Source organism: Lemur catta, chromosome 7 (genome assembly GCF_020740605.2).
Source record: "Lemur catta isolate mLemCat1 chromosome 7, mLemCat1.pri, whole genome shotgun sequence".
In the NCBI taxonomy this organism is placed as follows: Eukaryota; Metazoa; Chordata; class Mammalia; order Primates; family Lemuridae; genus Lemur; species Lemur catta.
The window spans coordinates 19668996-19681076 of record NC_059134.1 but is presented as its reverse complement, the minus strand read 5'-3'; the positions used below and the strand labels follow the sequence as shown (position 1 = coordinate 19681076).

The window sequence follows — 12081 nt, the reverse complement described above, 5'->3', positions numbered from 1 at the left end:
GTGGTGGGCCTCATCTGCAAGTCTGCAGCGATGGGGGTCTCTCAGGGACCCGCATACACCCTCACCAGGGGAGGAAGGGGCCTGTAGAGAGCGGGGAAGCCCAGGCCTCTCTAGGCTTGGTACAACAGTGCCTGTGAGAGGAAAGGGACCCCCAGGCCCCCAATACCAGTTAGGGTGCTCTTGGCTCTCAGCCACAGGAGCTCTGAATTAGGATGCCTTATGCAAAAAACGAAATGTGCTATTGCATGGCTTAGCAAGATTCCAGAGCGATGTGTTCAGAGACCCAGGTCTTTTCTATCTCTGCTCTGTTGCCCATGGTGTCAACTTCATGCTCAGGCTGGAGCCAGGGTGGTTGCAGCAATTCCAAGCATCACAACCAGATGCATAAATGTCCAGAGGAGGAAGAAGGACTGTCTCTCTTAGGAGATGGGAAACTTTCCTGAGAAGCAACCCCCTCACTCCAGACCTCAGTGCATGTCTCGCTGATCTGAGTTGAGTCACTGCCCAGTCCTGAATCCCATAGGGGCAGGGGGGATGGGATGGCTCTTGGGCCGCTCAGGCTCACCTGGGACCTGGGGCTGGGTCGGCCTCCTCTGAACTCCTGGAAGCTTAGGGGGTGGGTGGGGGGATGCCTAAATGAAATGGGAGGAAGAAGGGGAGGATGGGTGCCATGAGGACAAATAACCAGTCAGGCCAAGAGGCACAGTGGACGTTAGAGAAGTCTGCCCACCAGCCCTCCTGTCCCCAGCCCTGGCCCAAGAGTCCCACACTCCTGTCTGCTGTTGAGTAACAATAATCCAAAAGATTGTCCCAAGTTGTCCTGGGGTTAGGCGCAAGAGTCCCCTGATAGAGCAAAGACAAGCTGGGCTTCCCCAGGGAGCCTTGTCAGGCAGAGAGGGGAAGACTCCAGACTGGACAAGGGGTGCTGGGCGTCCGGTCCTGGCCATGTGCATCTCCCTTTGTGACCTTGGGCAAGAGGAGAATTCCTTGAGCCTCGGTTTCTCCATTCATAAAATAAGAGAGTCAGACTAGTTGTTTTCTAGGATCCTTCCAGTTCAGACACTCTGCAGTTTGTCTTAGAATGGAGAGGTTAATTGGGAGGCGAGGGTGAAGGAGGGAGAGAAACTGGTTTACAGTGTCATTTAAATGGCCAGACCCAAGGAGCTAGAAGCCAGTATCAATTGGGGTAACTAACTCCCCTTCAGGCAGATGTTTGTCTAAGCCAGAAAAGCAGAGTCTGTCGCATTCGTAATTTCCGTATGTCCTTTTGGCAAGGAAATGTGAGAGGCCCATTAATAAGAGCCACATGTGCTCAGGGAAAAGTGAATTATGTGCAAAGGACAAGGACGGTGGTAGGCTTGTGGAGGAGTGTGCAGCAGGTGAGTCTTGAATCAGATAAAGAAGGAGCCAAGCAGCGCAGGGGAAGGGCAGGGGGTGGCGAAGAGAGAGACGGTGATGGATGGGGGGTTCTGGAGTGGGGCTGCTCAGCCCGGCTCAGCCTGGCTCCGCAGGACTGCAGAGTTTGCCACTGGTCTCTATTGCGGCATGTGGATGCCCTCATCTGCTTAGTTTGCAGGTGTCAAGTGGCCTTAGGACCAGGGGACAGACAGGAGGGGAGATGCAGGCAGAGGGACTCAGTGGCCTGGCAGGATGTCTCTGTGGACAGTGGGGAGGTGTCAAGGTCTAGGGTACCTGCCAGAGGGTAAGGGCTGAATAAAAGCAGGAAGAGAGACAAGAAGCGAGAGGGGGAGGGAGGAAGAAAGCACACACTGGCTAGGTAGTTTTGTCTTGTAGGTGAACTTGGACTGGAGCAGAGAAACTATTGGCTCATTTTCTCTGTAATTGCCTTTTAAAGGAGATTATCCAGAGTCAGCTCACCCAGTTGCTATCACAGGCCTCTTGGCCCAACTGGGTAGGAAACAAGGCGATCCGCCCAGCCCACCTTCTGCCCTTGAAGCTCCCTATTCTTGCGACTCCCTGGAGCCTTAGTTCAGCCAGTGCCTGCTTCCTGAGCACCTGCCCTCACCTGGACCTGGGGTGCACAGCCCCGGCCTTCCGGAATGCTGGCCCCCGACGCTCACAGTTGACACAGGATTTTGACAGACTGGGGAGGCAGGGACCGCTGCTTCTCTTTTACAGATACGGGGATCATTGCTCACATGGAGAGGTTTAGTGACACGCCCAGGGTCGCTCAGCACATAAATGAGGGACCGGGATCCAGACCCTGGGTTTGGTGTTCGCGCCTTCAACTGCTTCACTCTGCACCTTGCTGTCTCACGCTGCTCACGCTCTGTCTGGAGAGCTTGAAAATACCCCATGTGGCATTGCTCCCTCCGACCGTGGAGGGGCCAGTGTCCCAAGGCCTGGCCAGGAAAAAGGCAGGTTGTAAGAAGTCTGTGACGTGGGACAGTGCTCTAGCAACCCCTCACAAGGGTGACTTCAGTAGAAAGGGGAGGCTTGGAAGGGGCAGTGTTGAGTTGCCAGTGGTGGAATGTCATGTGTCAGTGGAGGAACTTGCTTTGTGATGGCAGACTTCTCGCCCCCCAACAGCACTCCTCCCAGGAGGCTCCGCCTGCCTTCCTGGCCCCCCACTCCAGGGCCCCAGTACAGTGTTGACCGTGTAGTCACTTACACTCGGTAGGTTTTTCTTGTCAGGGACCTTGTGTACATTAACACAGAGAGGATTCTCTCTCCTTAGATTGCACATTCCCCAAGGACAAGAGTCTTCTGTCTTTCTGCTCCTACCACCTCCACCCGGGCACCTCAGCCTTCCCCTCCCCAAAGGCTGCAAACATTGCCTTAACTCACTGGGTAGTGGGCAGCTTTCAGCCAGGAGTTAATTCAATGCAAGCCAAGAAATATGTCCTGGGGGCAAAGTGCATGTCAGGTCCCATGACAGATGCTGTGCAGCACATGGAGATTAAGGTCCTGCATGTTCCCTGCCCTGAGGAGCTTGTAGTTTAACAGAGAAGATGAAAATACCGACACACAGCTGCACTGACCTCCTCCCTGGTGTTGGGCCTTCCATGGCATGATCCCTGACCCCTGCCCACGTGTCTGATGTGTCGCTCCCTCCAGGTGTGCTCCACACTGTCCCCGTCCTGGTCTCTGCCCCTGCAGCTCCCCCCTTTCCCCGACTGCGCCCCAGCCCCATATCCAATAACTCATCTCCAAAGTCCTTCAGTGCTCCGTTCCAGTGCCACATCCCCAGGAAATACTTTCTTGATCGCCCAACCAGATATCTCCCCCTTTGCCCCCGACAGACCTTTGTGGGCCCATCTCACATAGTCTCACGTTACCCTGATCTGTGCCCTGTGTCCTCGCCCCTCCCTCCCCATCCCACTACACTCCATCCCAGGAATAGGGTCTTGCTCGTCTTTGAGCTTTGAACTTGCCACGTGCTTCATACGTACTCATCACGTTAAACAGCACAAAGTAGACTTTGACAGTAGGTACACATAGGAAGAAGCGATATCATGGGGCCTTCCAGGAGGAAGTGACCTTCAGGGGAGACCCGCAGAATGGGCAAATCTGAGGGAGCGGCCAGGTCCCTTCCCTCTTCCTGAGATAGGCAGCCCTGCCCCCTTTTGGGGATTCCTGGGAGCAGTGGAAGTTGCTTGTTTCCCTGGGGCAAGGAGAGAAAAGGATGCCCTTGAAGTCATTTGGGACCCAAAGGGGTAGCTTGATGGTTCAGTCCCAGGGAAGCCTTTGCCACCGTGGTCTGCCTTGGGTGAGCACCCTGACTATTAGCAGAGGTGGGACTGGCCCAGAGACAGGAGGTGGGCCAAGGTGACCCTTACTTCCCTTTTCTTCTCCTCTCTCTTTTCCTCCTTCATCCCTCTTGTTCTTCCCTCTCCCTCCCTCCCTTCCTCTATCCCCCATCGCTTCCTGGCTCTGCCCGCTCCCTGGCCTTTCCCAGCTCTCCTCCGCCCTGCTGTTCGATGCCGTCTACGCGGTGGTGACCGCGGTGCAGGAGCTGAACCGGAGCCAGGAGATCGGCGTGAAGCCCCTGTCCTGCGGCTCGGCGCAGATCTGGCAGCATGGCACCAGCCTCATGAACTACCTGCGCATGGTGAGGAGCGCCGGTGGCCCTGCCCGGCCACGCCCAGCCTGACGGGGTGGGACACTCGGTTCAGGGAGCGAGAACCCCTCAACTCCAAGCTTCCCTGGTAGATCACAGCCCCAGATCAGTCAGTGATCTGCGGTGGCCCCGGTCACTGGATCATGGGTCACAGTTTTTCCCTAATCCCTAATAGCCCCTGGGAATCCATGGAAGTTTGCTCAGAAAGTAAAGGGCCTTGAGCCTCACGCTATTAACGGGCCCCTCTGCTCAGCGGTGGTCCCAGCAAAGCTCCGCACCGCGGGGGAAGGGCAGTGCTGCCAGGGACGGATCCCTCCAGGAGTTGCATGCTTGGGACTTCCAGCCTGGGGCTGAGTTTTCCCAGCGTTCTCCTGCCCAGCTGTGCCTCCTCTGCTGGGTGGATGTGAATCTCCACCCCATGAAGAACGTGTCTCTTGTCAGAGAAGCCTGGTGCCGAGTATCTTGGGTTTCTGCATTTAGAGTCAAATGTAGGCTCATCCTGGCTTCTCGCAGGCCTGGGGCTGGGCGAGCAGCTGCCCAAAGGGCATAAGTGCTATTGCAGCCTGGAGCCGGGGCGGAGGGGAATCTGAGCTCAAGTTAGCATCATGCCTGTGCTGGTTTGTGCAGTGGGTAGGGGGTTACTGGGTGTGGGGCATCTTTCTCCTCCGGCCCCAGCCAAGTCTGAATTGTCTCCAGAGACATCACATTTGTCATCTCCAGATGCTGTCGTGGGAGGTGGGCAGGAGAACGGCTCTCCATGGCTTCCCCTGCCTTGGGCATCATCAGGAGCCCCCGTGTGGAACGCTTGCTCGGAGCCACGCGGAACCCGGGGCCCCTTTGGTGCTGTAACTCACTCTCTCTTGGACAGGTAGAATTGGAAGGTCTCACCGGCCACATTGAATTCAACAGCAAAGGCCAGAGGTCCAACTATGCCTTGAAAATCTTACAGTTCACGAGGAACGGTTTTCGGCAGGTAAGCCTGGCTGTGCCGCCGTGATGGCAGATCCCTCCGCTCCGTTCCGTTCTCTGTTCCCAGCACACTCCTTTGACTCCTCGGCGCCCAGGATGGCCTCTTGCTCTCGGTTATCCCCCAGATATCCTGCATCCTGCGCAAGGTTCCTGGCCTGCCCCTTCCTGCCGCCCGAGCAGCCAGCGTGGGCCGGGGACTGTGCCCCACCCATGCTTTGTGGGGCGAAGGGGAGGCGAGGGAGTCTCAGGGGAGGAAGGAATTCTCAGGCCTTGTCTACTTTTTTGGATTGTTCTATCCGTTGAGTCTCACCCTAACCCCGGAACCTGTGTTAGACTCCAGGCAGCCTGCTGGGGAGGCCAAACTGGATCCCATGTGGGCTGAGGAAGCCCTCCGGCACTGGCACGCAGGCTGGTTCCCTCCTGCCAGCTCGTCTCTGACCAACCCTCAGCCCCCAGGCCCCGTGCCAGTCACACCCGCCCTCCCGTCTGCTACCTGTCTGCTCCATCGTCTCAGGATGCTCTGTCCCTCCTGGCTCCTCTCAGCTCCCTGCTCTTTTCCTCATTCTTCTCCATTAACCTCATTCTCCTTTTCTCCTGTCGTCTTCCATCAGAGGAAACCGGGATCTGACAGCCACTCCAAATGTCCCTTTGAAAGTCTCCCACCTTCGCCGTCGCCCTAATAATCCACTCCCTGGCATTCGCCTAGCCTTTCTCCAACCTTGGAGGAGGCTGGTAAGTGGGAAGCCAGGCACTCAGCCCAGCAGGAAGCAGGCAGAGTGAGGGGCCCCTTGACTGTCTGAGTGGCTGAACAAGGGAGCGCACCACCGAGGGGCTGCACAATCGCCTTTTCCAGGAGATTATGAAGCATCATCATCATCGTCATTATCATCACCACCACTACCACTACCATCACCATCATCACAGCAGCTTCCATTTATTTTTTTAATTTAATTTAATTTAATTTTTGAGACAGGGTCTTGCTCTGTTGCCCAGGCTGGAGTGCAGTGGCATCGTGATAGCTCACTGGAGCCTCCAACTCTGGGCTGAAGCGATCCTCCTGCCTCAGCCTCCCAAAGTGCTAGGATTACAGGCACGAGCCACCGTGCCTGGCCAGCTTCCATTTAAGCACTTACCATGGGCCTTTATACCATGTTCAGAGTGTCATATGTATTTTCTCATTTAACCCTACAAAATAGGCACTATTTATTAATCCTCATTTTACACTTGAGGAAACTGAGGCTCAGAGAGATTGCCTGACTTGTCCTTGAGCAATTAGTATTGACAGAACTGGTTTTGAACCCCAGTACATCTACCTCTCATTATGGCAAATTGTGCATCAGAATCACCTTGGTAATTTGTTGAAATGCAGATTTTTATAGACTACACCTCACAGGGGTCTGATCGAGTAGGCCTGAGATAGAGCCCAGGAACAGATGCAGTCATCAGGCATCAAGGTGACTGTGATGGAACCCAACACCTGGGAGGTCCTGTCACATGGCTTCCCACTACCCTGTCCCCGCATCTGAGAGGCTCCAATCAGCCTTTCTTACAAGGCCCAGTGGAGTCCTTTCCAGGAGGCCAGTGGTTACGCTGGGCCACAGGACTAGCTCACCTTTCTTGGAAGACAATACAGTAAGAAGAAAGAGTCCCAGACAGAGAGAGGAACCTTGGGTCCAGGTGCCGACGCTGTCAACAACTCCTCACAGCTGTGGGCCAGAGCTGTCTGTAGCCATGACAATAGCTATCATTTTTCATAACTTCTCAGATGGTGTCAGGGTTAGGTAGTCAGCCAGAAACTATGGGGATAGCATATCCCAAAGTGGCATTTCATTTATCTGTTAATAATAAATCATTTATTGAGCACGTACTGTGTGTCAGGCACTGTGCTGGGCCAGGGGGGAACAAAGCTGAAAAAGTCCCGGGCCCTGTGCTAAGAGAGAGCTCACAGTGTGGAGAGGAAGGCTGGCAGAGAAGACGGCAAGTGTAAATTTGGGTTATTAAACTCAGATTGTGCCCTTGGGCTCATAATGCCTGGAACAAGTGAAGCTGCCAGCCTGTGGGGAAATTGTCAGGCAGACTTTTCCCCGAGCCCCAGTATCCTTGGGGAATGTGAAGGGAAGAACACTCATTCATTCTTTCAAGAAATCTTTGTCGAGTGCTTGTTATATGCCAGGCTCCCTTCTAGGTACAGGTTTTTAAAAATGGAGAAAGCGTGTATTTGTGGAGCCTGTATTCTAGCGGGGGACAGACAGTAGGCAAACAAATGCATGTGTAACATAGTGTGAGTAGTGAAAAGTGCTCTGAGGACAAAAGAAAACGGGGAAAGCAACAGGGGAGTGGAGGTGGTGATGGGGTGAGCAGTTAGGAGGACATAATGCTCCAGCCAAGCCCAGACCCACTCCCTAGGAAGCCCAACCTCAGGCTTTGAAAAAGTCCCTTGCCTTATGCGTGCCCCCGGAAAGAGCCCCCTTCCAGCACCCCTCCATCAAGACACACCTGCAGTGGCCCAGCCTGCTGGTGGCCCTGATCCTGCCCTCCACTTGAATGACAGCTGATTAGGCTCCGAGTACCTCTTTACCTTAATTCCGCATTTCCAGCAGCTGCCACTCAGGCTGCCTTGTGCCAGCTGTGAGGCCACCGAATTGCCTGAGTCATTAAGAAACAGCATCACCAGCCTCCAGGGCCCATCTTTCACCCCAGCCCGGGCCAGGAAGGGATTCAGCCCCGAAGCATCCTAAAAGGGGCTACGGCTTCTACATCCACAGCACCCATTGGTGGTACCAGGGCAGGCTTCTCAAACATAGGTACGCATTTGAAAGAGAATGACTGAGGGTGCTTGTTTTAAATTGTACATACCCAGGCCCCACAGATAAAAATTCTGATATAGTCGAACTGGCTGCATTCCAGGAATCTGCATATTTTCAACTAGCAACGAGATAGATGATTATAATGCGTGTAGCCCACAGACTACCCTCTGACAATCACTGCCCTAGTAGATGAGTGTTAGTGAACTGCAGCATTTATGCATAGAATTTTTTCTTGGCCTCCCTGCATCCCACTCCCATCTTTTTGAGCTAATGTTGAATGGCGTCTGCTGCAGGAATGACCGTTAATAGGATGGTGTTTTTGACCTTCAGCTACCCTAAGGGACAAACACTCCTGATTGGACTTATGGAGTAGATGGCAATTATCCTCTTTATTACCCATTTTTCTTCAACAAATCTGGTGAGAGTCCTGCTGCTTTCCTGTCTGGTGCAGGTGCCATGAGTACCCAGTGAAAACTGCATGTGATGTGTCCTGGGCGCAGAGGTAGCTTTGCAGCGCTGGTCCCCAGGTCCCTTCCCAATCACCGCCCAATCTTTGCCTCTTGACTGGTGTCCTTCCCCTTACAGGATGAAGAAATGGTTTAGGGAGTGCTAATTAATTGGGCTTCTCTTCTGGGGTGGGAGGAATGTCAGCATCTCTGCTTCAGTATTCTCCCAGTTCCATCCAAGGTGAGGCTGGCAGGGGAGAGGAAAAGGGCAAGGAACAAAGGAAATAACATCTTTTGGGTACCTTTTGCATACCAGACAGCATGTGGGCACTTGGGACAAATCACTTCCAATCTTGAGGATGACCCTTCAAGGTAGATAAATTCCCATTTTGCTGATAAGAAAACTGAAGCTCAGGGAGGGTGAGGAACTTGGCCCTAGTCCTACTGTTAGGGCGGACTTCAGACAGAGCTGGAATTTCTGCTCAGGTCTGTCCAACTCCAAAGCCCATGCTCTTGGGTCTCCCACTCTTGGCTGTTCCTCACTTTCCTGGAAACCCTAAACCCCCAAATCAAAACACTTTTACCCAGGCCTGTTGGTTTGCTGCCACCTGCTGCACACCAGGATGGCTCCTGGCTCCTGTGACCTGGGCTGGGCTTTCTTTAGTAATGGCGTCTTCTCATTTGGCTCCGGTTTTGTTCTCTCTCTTCCCCGTCTGGGTGAGTGACTATTAAGAGCTGGGTTTGATTATTTAGAAAGCACCACGCAGGGACCCAGTGGGTTGTAATTGGTAAAATGTCTGAACCAAATACCACATTCTCTGCCGGTGGCTGATTAAAGGATTATTACCATTTTAAAAATAGTCTTTTAGAATTCAGGGCTATTTTTTTTTACCATTTAAAAAATTACTATTTTGATTCTGTTTGGAGAGGGTTTTCCATCTTGGGACTCTCTGGAACTTCCACTGCAGACTGTGTGGCGGAAAATATACCCTATTGTATCCTGTAAGTGACATTTCCGAACCTGGACCATCTCTCCCAATTATTTATTTGTGAGTACAAAAGTGCACAGTACCATGTCAGCTCCATCCCCCAGTTTTTGCCTGTGTGAGATTTCCATTCTCCACCCCATATTCTCCCTTCTCATCCCCCAGAAGATGCCCTGGGTAGCATTAGGAAAGTATAGTCTTCCTTCCTGATTTGGGAGAAATCCTCCTTGAAAGAGGCTAGGAAAAAAAGAAGCATAGCATTAGAAGGCCCTTAATTTTTTTCATTTAACTTGGTCTAAAGATCAGAGATTCTGAGCAGCCCCGGAGCGACTTTGTTAGCGCTGTAATAAGATGAGCACACCTTTCATCTGAGGATCGGAAATGGCTTAACAGGCTCTAATTAAGCCTTCGAGGTTTGACATCCCCAGTTAAAGATGCGGCTCTCAACTTTTTCTATTGGCTAATTGTATATCACAATGGGGATAACTCAGTTTTCTCTCTCTGAGCAATGAAGATGGAAACCCCTCAACAATTCATCTGGCTGAACCCAAGGATTGTTGAAACTAGACTCGCAAGGCACACTCTGGTGCTTGCCTGTGATTACATAGAAAGCTGGCTCTACTGACATAATCATAATAGCTAACATTTATTGTCGCCTACGTGATGTACTATGCCGAGTGTGTATATATGTATTTAAAATTTCTCATCCTTTTATCAACCCTGCATGAAAGCTATTCTCTCATCTTGTAGGCAAAGAAACTGAGACAGAGAGATACAGTATTGTATCCACATTCACACAGCCAGGGAGTGCCAGACTTCAGAACTGAGCTGGATCTGGCTGTCTTCAAAGTCCAAGGTCTTTCCACTATGCAAATTTGCCCCAGAACATGTTGGTGGAGACCTTCAGGCCTCTCATTTAATCCTCTAACCCGGTACAAGAATGTTCTCCACCATGCCCCTGAGGGACACAGCCACCCAGCGTCTCCCTGAGCATGTCCTGGGTTGGGGAATTCACCACCTCTCAAGGGACACATTCCAAATCCTTCGAGGCACTAAGTCAAAATCTGCCTCCTAATTCTGCCCCAGGGCGCAACTCAGAATAGTCTGCTTTCTCTTTCTTACTAGCTCCTCAAATATCTAAAAATAGTTTGATTTTACATCATTCATTCATTCTTTCATTCCTGAATTTAGCATAAAATTTTTGAGCACCTTCTCTGTGTCAAGGGCTGGGAATGCAAGAAAAATGAGTTGTGGTCCCTTCAAGAGCTCATAATATTTAGGGGACAGCAAAATTTGCAGCTGACTCTACAGTGCTGGAGTTGTCCTGGCCCCTCTATTTTTTCCTTCCCCAAGCAGTGGCCCGTAGCTATTCCCAATGTGACACATCTTCCAAATCTCTCCCCACCGATGCTTTTGGGTTTGTCTGGATGTCTGTGGAAACACAAGGCAACGTGATCCAGATGGGCTGAACAGCACAGAGCTGAGAACACTGCAGGATCCTCAGTTTCCTCAAACTGAACACTAAATTTCTGTTTGCTGCATTAGCTTGCTTACAGGAATTTGTTTTCAAATGTTCTATTCATTCTGAACTCTGGGCCCCGGGATCAATCAGTTATTCCCCTCGCCTCCTTCCCCATCAAATACACAGGGTTCTTTTCACATGAACTTTTTGTACAAACTAGGCTTGAGCCATGCTTTCCTTGGACCGCTGATTTATTTCACTCTGTTCCTATGGAGATGGAGAAACTGGCAGGGCCGGCCAGAAACGGGCCAGTAAGAAGCCTTGTGAGTGAGCCGGTGGCCATATTTTGTTTTCCAGAACTGATCTAACCTCAGCTTTCAAGGGTCTGGTTCTCTGGAATGATTTTAGTGCAGTTCTGACCAGAGGCAGGAGGATGGATGAGATGGCTTTTCTGAGTCACCCTTGCAAACTAAAACTCAGGGATTCAGTGTCCTCAACCCTTTTGGCACCAGGGACTGGTTTCATGGAGGGCAATTTTTCCATGGACCAGGGGCAGGGGGTGTCCTGGGGCGGGTATGGAGCTCAGGCAGTGATGTGTGCCTGTTTCCTAACGGGCCACAGACCAGCACCGGGCCGTGGCTCGGGGGTTGGGAACTGCGGCTCTAGAAGGCTCACAGAATCCATCTCCAGCCTCCTGAAGTTCCTGCAAGGCCCCCACCCGTTGCTAGGAGGTCAGGCTGCCTTCCTTTAATCTCCTCTCCTGCATCTTCCCTGACAGAAGCCCACGCAGAGGCAGCTCTGCCCCTTGCCGGGGGAGTCAGGCTCCTCCAGCGCTGGCAGCGGCAGCTCTTGCTTTGCTGGCACCCGGAGTGCTGGAAAAGCAGCCGCATTTCTTATCGTGGTCTTCAGCAGCTGGGAACCCCAGGAAACTACTTCTGTTGCTCTGATGGCAATTTTAGCAGACCTGCTGGTGGGATCCACTCCTGTCCCCACCTCCAGACCCCTTCCCCCATCTCAGAAGCAAACATTGTACATAGGATAACAGAAAACCGTAAGAACACTCTGCCTGCCAGATGAGATTCTGCACTGACACGGCGTTCGCATGGCGCGGAGGAATAGTGAGCAGGGCGTTGTGCTGTCCCTGGAGAGGTCCTGCCGGCATCTGTGCCCTTGCCTCCAGCCACCGTAGTAGCTCCAGTCTCATCTGCGTGCGCTAAGGAGAAGCACTATTAAGGCTCAGACAGGTTGCCGGTGGGGGAAGCGGCTCGGAGAATACCGTGATTGCTACTGTCTAATACATTTTCGATTTGAGGAAGGAGTTTACCATAAA

The 12081-nt window shown here is 52.3% G+C and overlaps 1 protein-coding gene across 1 annotated transcript in view; it reads left to right on the top strand.

Annotated features, from left to right (window-relative positions):
- The window catches only part of GRIK4 (glutamate ionotropic receptor kainate type subunit 4), a 295913-nt gene that overhangs the window by 187217 nt on the left and 96615 nt on the right, over positions 1-12081 (top strand). The window contains exons 8-9 of the mRNA XM_045555389.1: positions 3920-4072; positions 4950-5054. Coding sequence (XP_045411345.1) covers positions 3920-4072; positions 4950-5054 — 258 coding nt within the window. The remainder of the gene's footprint in view (positions 1-3919; positions 4073-4949; positions 5055-12081) is intronic.